The sequence below is a fragment of the Eptesicus fuscus genome, chromosome 12, assembly GCF_027574615.1.
Source record: "Eptesicus fuscus isolate TK198812 chromosome 12, DD_ASM_mEF_20220401, whole genome shotgun sequence".
NCBI classification, from domain to species: Eukaryota; Metazoa; Chordata; class Mammalia; order Chiroptera; family Vespertilionidae; genus Eptesicus; species Eptesicus fuscus.
Genome location: NC_072484.1, coordinates 68,160,304 through 68,170,409, shown reverse-complemented (window position 1 = coordinate 68,170,409; position 10,106 = coordinate 68,160,304). Strand labels below are relative to the sequence as shown.

At 51.7% G+C, this 10,106-nt stretch overlaps 1 protein-coding gene across 4 annotated transcripts; it reads left to right on the top strand.

Moving 5' to 3' along the window:
• Positions 1-926: 926 nt before the first annotated feature.
• Positions 927-9,789, top strand: PCIF1 (phosphorylated CTD interacting factor 1). Of its 4 annotated transcripts, none has more exons than XM_028137839.2 (16): positions 927-1,138; positions 2,117-2,259; positions 2,348-2,472; positions 3,603-3,740; positions 3,907-4,037; positions 4,164-4,318; positions 4,964-5,111; positions 5,205-5,288; positions 5,538-5,637; positions 6,673-6,835; positions 7,470-7,642; positions 7,789-7,875; positions 7,956-8,140; positions 8,876-8,969; positions 9,063-9,238; positions 9,324-9,789. In XM_028137839.2, the coding sequence occupies exons 1-16, from the start codon at positions 1,110-1,112 to the stop codon at positions 9,553-9,555; spliced, it is 2,163 nt and encodes a 720-aa protein (XP_027993640.1). In that variant the 5' UTR covers positions 927-1,109; the 3' UTR covers positions 9,556-9,789. The 4 variants fall into 4 exon arrangements, with proteins under 4 accessions (XP_027993640.1, XP_054580471.1, XP_054580469.1 ...); XM_054724496.1 differs by having other exon boundaries at positions 9,376-9,521; XM_054724494.1 differs by having other exon boundaries at positions 8,876-9,238.
• The last annotated feature ends 317 nt before the right edge of the window (positions 9,790-10,106 follow it).

Sequence of the window (10,106 nt, the reverse complement as noted above, 5' to 3'; positions counted from 1 at the left end):
CTCCGCATAGCTAATCTAACTGGTGCATCAATATCACACAGTGTTTCTTGGGGAAAATAGTTTTCAATAAAGATGAACACACTGTTACATAATGCATTTGCATATGTGTGTGTTCGTTAAAGACTTAGTTCAAAGAAGTGTGGGTGGCTTTGAACTTGCCCTCAATCTGTGATATGTATGGTTGTTCACTTTCCTCTTGTCTTAGGGATACTTCAGTTGGCAGGGCAATTTGAAGGGTCCAGTGTGCAAAATGAAAATGTGGGCCCCTAGTTAAAAATTTAAATATTTTAAGACAGTGACAGTAGAACATTAAATTAGGCCCAGGGCCCTCATCAACACGGAGCTCTATGCGACTATAGACTGCATGTGTAAGAGGGTGAACCTGTTAGGTTGGGAAGCTTGAGAAGTACCATTTTTATTCCCTGAGTCCCTAGCTCCCCCACAGTGTGTCCTACCCTGTCCTGGAGGCTTCCAATTTGCCCATCTTGTGGTCCCTGCTCTGCAGTGTTTCACAGGTCTGTGACTATTTTCTTCTATTTGCTCTGCAGTTGCTGATGCAAGGAATTCCCTGGGCCCCCGTTCACTCCACTGCTGACCAGCCCACCCACGTGCTGAGCCTTTCTGCAGGCCTCTTCCCTGCCTCTGTGGGACCCTGTGACTCGGGGTCCACCCGGCCGGAGAAGAAAATCCTCTCATGCTAGTATTGCAGACCTTGGAGGGTGAGAAAAGAGGGAACTCGTTCAGCCTTGAGACCTGTGGGCTCAGCCCCAAGGCACCAGGAACCCCTCTTCCGCAGAGAATCAAGGCAACTACATCTTTTTCTCCCCTTGGTCAGTGATTCCAAACCTTTTTGTTATCATGGCCCCTTTTTGTTGTATGGATGTCCTTTTGCTTCCTGCATTTTTATTTGCCAAACTGTACCAATGAAACAACCATTCACTTTTCCCTTTCCAAATTAACAAAAGATGTCTCCGACTGAGTGTACAATAAAATCAATGTCCCAATGATTCCTATGATGTTGTCAACAGCCAATCAGAGCTTCTGATCAGCATGAGATAATCAGTGTGACCACAGTGAATTGATAAAATTTCAGCAAGCAAAGATAACTGATGTTTAAATGTGCCTTTGTGGTCTTTTGGTGGGTATGTTTGATTTCTTTGGGGTATTGTGACATATTGAAAACACCATTAGGATCACCAGTCTGGTCACAGTTGGCCATCTAGGAGTCTAACGGCCAGGTTGGGAACTACTTTGTTCATTGAGACATGTGTTGGGTGTATTTTGGGTGGGGTTAGCAGATAATACACATCTGAAGGAGCTGACCTCCTTCCTGGTATTTAAATAAAATTTCACCTGGAGATTATGAAGGACTGAATTCAACATTCCTTCTCAGTTCCACTGGTTCTTTTAGCAACAGATTGCTTCCTGCTTCCCGCCCTGTAGTGTAAAATGAGGCATCTATTTAGATGTCATGTCCCTTCTGGGGTGTGCTTTGTGCCAATTAGATTTTACTGGATAGGAGCAGGAAAGAGAAGTTACAGTTCCTTCTTGTGGGAATAGCTTCTCAAAGATAGACCCTGTTCTGTCTTGTCACTTGCTGCTTTGTAAATATTTTCAGTATAAATAGACCTCCTGCTGGGTACAGGTACCCTGCTGAGCACTTATTCCCAGTCCTGGGAGTTCTGACAGTTTAATGGGGAGAAAAACCCAGCTCATAGACCAGACTCTGAGTTACAATGTAGATGTGTACAGCCCTGAGGAGGGGCTCTGACTGCCTTGCTTGGGGAGGGAAGAGTCAAGGAAGGCTTCCTGGAGGATGAGAACCTAAGGCTTCCTGGAGGATGAGAACCTAGTGACAGGCCAGGCAGGGAATTGGGGAAAGCGTACTTCAGGCAGAAGGAGCAGTAGGAGTGCACCCTTTTACAGTTGAGGAAACTGCAGCTTAGATTCCAGGGCTCCTATGGCACCATGCTGTCCCTCCAGGATGGTACGGGATTGATTTCTCCACGTCTGCAGGTGGTCACTGGGGCCCTCTAGGTTGTAATTGCTGGGTGGTGGGTGGAAGTGACTTCCATGCCCTGATGGCCCTGACACCCTTTGGTCCTCTGTGTGGCAGGTCCGGTGTGGGTGCTGAGATGGCCAATGAGAATCACGGCAGCCCCCGGGAGGAAGCATCCTTGCTGAGTCACTCCCCAGGCACCTCCAATCAGAGCCAGCCCTCTTCTCCAAAACCCATCCGCCTGGTACAGGACCTCCCAGGTACTGGCAAGGGGCAGTGGCAGGGTGGCGGGGTCAGAAGGGTGTCCCAGGAGCCCTGACCCAGGCTGGGTTCCATGCTTGCTTGCAGAGGAGCTGGTACATGCGGGCTGGGAGAAGTGCTGGAGCAGGAGGGAGAACCGGCCCTACTACTTTAACAGATTCACCAACCAGTCTCTATGGGAGATGCCCGTGCTGGGCCAGCATGACGTTATTGTAAGTTCCAGCCTCGGGTAGGGGTCTCACAGCAGCCTTTGGCATCGGGATCTTCCCCAGATGTACCCTGAACACTATTATGTGCCTAGTTCTGGGGGTACTATGACAACAAACAGACACAGTCCCCATCTCATGGAACCTAGACTCATACAGGGAGACTGGCATATAAACAGACTGTACTAGCGTGATACTGAACTTGTACTACCTGTTGGGCACTGTGCTTGGGATGCAGTGTGAACAAGAAAGACATGGTCCTGCCCTTGAACTCAGGGACCTACTGGAGGGGACTACTAGGATTACAACGTGGCACTTCTGTGAAGGAGGATGCGAGTGCATCAGGGATCCTGACTGGGTCTGGGGGTGGGTGGGGTTTTCTGAACGCTTCTCTGAATTAGTGGTTAAGATAAGAAGGTTAGTTAAGGGAAAGTGGTAAGGGGAGGGCACGCGCATTCTGGGAACTTCGATGTCATTGTGGTGAGGGAGGTACGGGCAGTCTGGTGGGAGCATGGGCTTCTGGATCCTGTCAGTTTGGGCAGTCTTTCTTTTCTTAGAAACAGTCAAGCCAGTAGGCATTCCCATTTTGCAGATGAAGACATTGAGGCTCAGAGAGGCGAAATGACTGGCCCAAGACCTCACAGCCAGTAAGAGGCAGAGCAGGGTTTGTACCTGATGTGATTTCAGGGCCCCACTGCCCACCATCACTTGCATATTCTGTCACCAAAGGAGTTCCATCACAGGGCCTTGCTTTTTAAAAAATAAGCATTTCTTGAATTTTCCCTTCATTCCTGACTTTCGTTTTGGTTCTTAAGGAAAACACTAACATGTTGAGCGCTGACCTCATGCCAGATGTCACATGAAGCTGGTCATGTTCATTGACTTGTTTAATCATCACCTCAGTGGTGAGGTATCATGGCCATTTTGAAGGTGAGGGGATTAGGAAGGGAAGTAACTCCCAAGGTCACACAGTTGCAAGTAGCAGGCAGGAGTAGTACCCAGTGTCCTGCATCCCAGCCCCCTGTTCTTCTCTGAGGAGTAGGAGCAGGGGGTGGGGGGGGCCATCAGGATTCCGCAGTACTGGGACTCCTAAGCTGCTGGCTCTGGTTGCAACTCTGCTGGTCTCCCTCCTCCAGTCGGACCCTTTGGGGCTGAATGCGACCCCACTGCCCCAAGACTCAAGCTTGGTGGAAACCCCTCCAGCTGAGAACAAGTCCCGAAAGCGGCAGCTCTCAGAAGAGCAGCCAAGCGGCAATGGTGTGAAGAAGCCCAAGGTGAGTGTCTGCAGCTTCCTGGTAGGCAGCTAGCAGGTTCCCTGCAAGGGCTGGGCATTGTCAGGTTAGTCAGGAGGGGAGCCCAGTGCACAGCTCCCCAGTGTACACAGCGCTGGAGCCATCGGCCAACTCTTCTAACTTGATGCCTTTGACTCTTTTGCTCCAGATCGAAATCCCTGTGACACCCACAGGTCCATCGGTGCCCAGTTCCCCCAGCATCCCAGGAACCCCAACACTGAAGATTTGGGGAACATCCCCTGAAGATAAACAGCAGGCAGCTCTCCTCCGACCCACTGAGTGAGTCCCTGTTGATTGGCTTGGGGACACCCATTGTTGGTGCCTGGGACCGAGGTTGTGGTGATGGGCAGGGTGCCCCTCCTCCCTTTTCTCTACTTTCCTCATTGCTCCTCTCCATCCCCCAAGGGTGTACTGGGATCTAGATATCCAGACCAACGCTGTCATCAAGCACCGGGGCCCTTCCGAGGTGCTGCCCCCGCATCCTGAGGTGGAGCTGCTCCGCTCCCAGCTCATCCTGAAGCTTCGGCAGCACTACCGGGAGCTGTGCCAGCAGCGAGAAGGTAACTGTCTCCTGGGCCTTGGCCTCCTTTGGTTTCATCCACCCTTAGCAGGAGCAGGGGTTGGCCAGTTGGGCTTTGGGATGGCACTCTGGAGCCCAGTGGTTGAGCATGCGCTGTAGGGGGACAGACCTGTTGGAGTCCCAGTTCCACTAAGTGCTGGTTCTGTGACCTTGGGCTCATCACTTAGCCTCTCTGCACTTGGGTTCCATCATCTGTAAGATAGGGACAATAACAGTGCCTACATAAAGGGTGGCTGAGGTCAGTAACAAAACAGGAAACAATTATTGACACTTTCAGAATGCTTACTATTTGCCAGGCACTGTTGAGAGCCTTTTTATGTATCTGTAAAAGCGCATAAAAAGAGTAACTACCTCACAAGATTACTACAAGGAGTAAGTGGAATGGAAAGTGCACAATAAATGGTAGTTTTAATTAGTAAATAAATCTGCCTAAGTTTGCTGAAATATAGAAATCCCCCTCCCTTTCTTACCTTATGTAACATCCTTTAAAGAATTAGTGATTGTCAGATGTTGCTTAGAATGGAAGCCCCTGACAACAGCAGTCATGTCTTATTTCCTGTTGCACCTCCAATGCCCACACAATGCCTCCTGAATTCAGACCATCATCAGTCTTCCTGTTCTGCAGGCATTGAGCCCCCTCGGGAATCTTTCAACCGCTGGATGCTGGAACGCAAGGTCGTGGACAAAGGCTCTGACCCCATGTTGCCAAGCAACTGTGAGCCAGTTGTGTCGCCTTCCATGTTTCGTGAAATCATGAATGACATTCCCATCAGGTATAGCCCCACAGCTGAGGATGACCCAGGGCTATTTAGTTTGTGCCCAGTTCTGTATAGAAGGGCTCTAACCCTGTCCACTCTCTAATCTAGGTTATCCCGAATCAAGTTCCGGGAGGAAGCCAAGCGCCTGCTTTTTAAATACGCAGAGGCAGCCAGGCGGCTCATCGAGTCCAGGTTTGGCTCTCTCCTGCCCCCAGCAGGATGGGTCTGTGATGATGGGCTGGTTTCACAGGCCATTGGCTCACACTCAACAGGGCGGTCATTGCATTTGGTGGCAGAAGTGGGGTTAGCTCCCAAGGGCAAAAGAAAGGCTGTGATGTAAATCTAGGAGTTGATGGCTAAATGCCAGTGGAAGTGGGATGGGAGGAGTAAGGAGGTTAGAGCAGACACTTAACCGCTGGTCCCCCATGTGCCACCTGGCAGGAGTGCATCCCCTGACAGCAGGAAGGTGGTCAAGTGGAACGTGGAGGACACCTTCAGCTGGCTGCGGAAGGACCACTCAGCCTCCAAGGAGGACTACATGGTGAGTGGCCCTGGGTAAGGTCAATGGAAAGGCTCTGTGGCCACTTCCTCCCAGAAGCCCACTCTGCCTGCCCAGGCTGGGCAGGGCCTCACAACGACCTGCTCAGCAGACCTTTGACACTCATCAGTCCCCAAACTCATGTGAATGGAAATGTTTGTCTAGGCTCTTGGCTTTTCCCCAAAGAACATTTCCATTACGATTCTTAATGGAATTCTGTGCTTGGTTACCATCAGTAGCTGCCTTTTCAACTTAATGAACAATCAACATCTTTTGGAAACAGACTGACAAACTGTCTTTTCTTGGATGTGTGTGTGTTCATATATTTAAGAGCTACCACAAGATTCAACTCAACTCCCTACTTTAATGTGTCCAAAACATTTTTTTTTTCTGGCCCAAACCCATCTCTTCTTTAATTCATCAGCACTAGCAATGGGCTCTCTTTTCAGGACTATTTTTCACAAGAGACAAGGTTTCGCACTTCACGATAGTAACTGTGTACTTGACACGTAGAGATTGACAAAGGTAGGTGTGTGCTCAATAGCCAGAGTGACTCATTTTCACTCATCCGACTTTCACATGTGTGACTCAGCAAAATTACAAATGCCCGTAATTATTCTTGCAAGTTATTAAAAGCTCAAATTTCAAATCTACAATGATCAAGGAAGGATCCCATTTGTAATGTTCTTTCTCCCCAATAGACTACAAATGCTTTGTAAACGGGGACTATGCCCAATTGTCTCTTTCCCTACCAAGAATCATGGGATCTGGCACAGTGTAACCCCAACATTAAATTATGGCATTTATTGGGCACTTACTATATGCCAGGGGCTTGTTAAGCCCTTAGCAGGAATGACCATATTTAATATTCCAACTGCCTTGCTAGGTAAGTATTTCATGTATCCTTAACAGTGAGACATAAGATTCAGAGACCTAATGACACAGCTAATAAGTAGCAGAGCCTATTTCTAAATGAGGACGCTGCAATCCAGCAGCCCGCCCCTGCCTGCCAGCTCACTAGAACCCTGTCTCCTCCAGGATCGCCTGGAACATCTGCGCAAACAGTGTGGCCCCCATGTCTCAGCCGCGGCCAAGGACTCCGTGGAAGGCATCTGCAGTAAGATCTACCACATCTCCCTGGATTACGTCAAACGGATCCGAGAGAAGCACCTTGCCATCCTCAAGGAAAACAACATCCCAGGTAGGAAGCCAGGTGGAAGGGACTGTATCCATCAGCTCTATCCTAGGCCCTGATTGAAGGGACAAGGGAGACAGCCTCAAGGCATAGACTGGTTTGGGGTGGCTCATTCCTCCCAGCAGGGTCTGGGACACAACCTGCTGTGTTCTTTGGCCAGGGTTCTCAGCACTCTTCTAGGAAACGGCGAAGTAATGAGAGAAGGTGGGAGAGAAAGACAGGCAGGGGCTAACTAGTTAGTTGGACCTTTGTTCAAACTCTGTGAGCCTCAGTTTTCTCAAACTGAGGTATGATACCTGGCCAATAGGATCCTGTGAGGATTCAGTGGTAAGTTAAAGTGGTTGGCCCCAGAAGACCCCTAAGTGAGGTATTGTAACTATTGTGATGAGGGTGACGCAGTTCTACTTCTGCATGGCATCTGAGCCGGCTTGCCTGCCAGGCCCCAAGGCATGGCACATTGACAGGCCACCAGTGCTTGCCCCTGCTAATCACCTGGCCGTGTCCTTTGTTACTGAACTGTCAGGAGCTGCACTTACTCCTCCGTGGGGTGGGACGTACCTCCCTTGGTCACTGGGATGAGGTGGGAAGCCCCTGGCACGGTGGACACAGGGTGGCCCCTCACTGTTCTCCCCGTCCACAGAGGAGGTGGAGGCCCCAGAGGTGGAGCCCCGCCTGGTATACTGCTACCCAGTACGGCTAGCTGTGTCTGCGCCCCCCATGCCTAGTGTGGAGATGCACATAGAGAATAATGTGGTCTGCATCCGGTATAAGGGAGAGATGGTCAAGGTCAGCCGCAACTACTTCAGTAAGCTGGTAAGAGCTGAGGGAAGGGGGAGGCAGGTTTCCACAGGTGGGAGAAGGGAGGGCTGGATCTCTCTTAACCCAGAGTCCTCAGCAAGAGGCCAGTGACAAGGGAGGCACCTGCACTGAATTGAAACCCACTGCTTTCTGTCCCACAGTGGCTCCTTTACCGATATAGCTGCATTGATGACTCTGCCTTTGAGAAGTTCCTGCCCCGAGTCTGGTGTCTTCTCCGACGGTACCAGGTATAGGCTTGGGGTAGCAGGGGAGGGCTCCTCTGGAGGGGGAGACTGAGCACCAGATGCTGACTGTGGCCACTCTGCAGATGATGTTTGGCGTAGGCCTCTACGAGGGAACAGGCCTGCAGGGATCGCTGCCAGTACACGTCTTCGAGGCCCTCCACCGACTCTTCAGTGTCAGCTTTGAGTGTTTTGCCTCACCCCTCAACTGCTACTTCCGCCAGTACTGCTCTGCCTTCCCTGACACAGATGGCTATTTCGGCTCCCGCGGGTGAGAGCCAGGGACCACTGGGCCCCCTGCCCAGGCCTGGGAAACTGTCAGCCAGAGTGCAGATCCCACCTTGGTTAGCTGCTTTCTAAATGCTTTGGAGTTAGTCAGTGTCGGGTGTGGTCCCTGCCTTCACCACACCAGATATGTGACCTTGGACATATCCCTGAACCTCCGGGAGCCTATGAACACCCTACCCCCAACCAAGCCTGTGGGTTTCGTAGTGAATTAGCCTGTATTTGGAATACCGGGAGGAAAGAGAAATGGTGATACAGAGCTCAGAAGCCTTACAGACTAACGGGGAGGTGAACACAGATAGGAGATGATGTCTCCAGCAAGAAGACAGGGCCAGGCCAGCAATAGGGAAAGCTCAGCAGCTAGGGAATTCCTGGGTGTGGCATGTGCTATGGTGGCAGTGGGGTCAGAGCTGGATTTGAGCTCCAGCTCCTCCACTAATGAGCTTGGTGGACTTGGGTCATCAAACCTGAGCCTCTCTGTCCTTATATGTTCAATGGATATGGCCACATCTTGCCCCAGGACGAATTAAGGATGAATGTTGGCCTCTGGCCTCATCAGAGCCATCTCTTCAATGTGGCTGCCTAAGCGTGGGGGCAGCACCTATTTCTGGCTGAGTAAATACAGAAACCTTCCAGTAAGAACGAGTGAGGGTCTTGAGGGCAGAGAAAGCTGAGGAACCTGGAGCCTTCTGGGATTTAGAATGCTCACCTCTGTCCCCAGGCCCTGCCTGGACTTCTCCCCGCTGAGTGGTTCCTTTGAGGCCAACCCTCCATTCTGCGAGGAGCTCATGGATGCCATGGTCTCTCACTTCGAGGTGGGTATGCTGTTCTGGGGTGGGGGATGGCAAGCAAGATTGCCAGCACCTGGAGGGCAGCCTCTGACATCCATCCCGTGCCACCTCCCACAGAAACTGCTTGAGAGCTCACCGGAGCCCCTGTCCTTCATCGTGTTCATCCCTGAGTGGCGGGAACCCCCAACACCGGCGCTCACCCGCATGGAACAGAGCCGCTTCAAACGCCACCAGCTGGTCCTGCCCGCCTTTGAACATGAGTACCGCAGTGGGTCCCAACACGTCTGCAAGAAGTGGGTTTCCAGGGAGGGCAGGGGGAGAGGGCTGGGTTGATTGGGCCAGCAGAGCCCTACCATGAGCTGCTGCCTCTGCCCACAGGGAAGAAATGCACTACAAGGTGGTCCACAACACAGCCGTGCTCTTCCTGCAGAACGACCCTGGCTTTGCCAAGTGGGGGCCAACTGCTGAGAAGCTGCAGGAGCTGAGCACCGCCTACCGGCAGTCAGGCCGCAGCCATGGCTCCAGCTCTTCCTCCTCATCCTCCTCGGAGGCTAAGGACCGGGACTCAGGCCGAGAGCAGGGCCCTAGCCGAGAGTCTCACCCCACCTAACACATCTTGCGGGGAGGAGGAGCCCCAGGGTGCTAGTTTGGACTGGTGGGACTCTGCTCTTGGGCTGCCAATGACATAGGAAGATTATGGCTCTGCCAAGGCTCCCCCTCCCTGCCCCCCCTCCCAACTTCTCACCTCAAACTTCAAGTCCCCTGTAAATAGGCCCCACACCTCTCCCCACCTTCTGTGCCACCTTGTTTCATTTGTAAAAGTAAATATAGAAACCCTCCAGTACGAACGAGTGAGGGTCTTGAGGGCAGAGAAACCTGAGGAACCTGGAGCCTTCTGGGATCACACCCCTATACGTCCAGGTTCGCCTCATGACCCCTGGGCCTTAACACCCCACCCAGGGCTCCAGTGTCCTACTCCTCACCCTGCTGTCCCCACAGCTGGGGCCCTGGTGGCCTCAGCCTGTGCCCAGCAGGTCTGGAATCCAGAGCCTTGCACCATCTACCTGGTAAGTCCCTAACTCCTAGAACTGAGCCTGTGCTAATCCATGTGGGGAGCTGAAGGCTGGGCTGGCAGCTTTGCCCAGGTAGAAAGTTAAGACG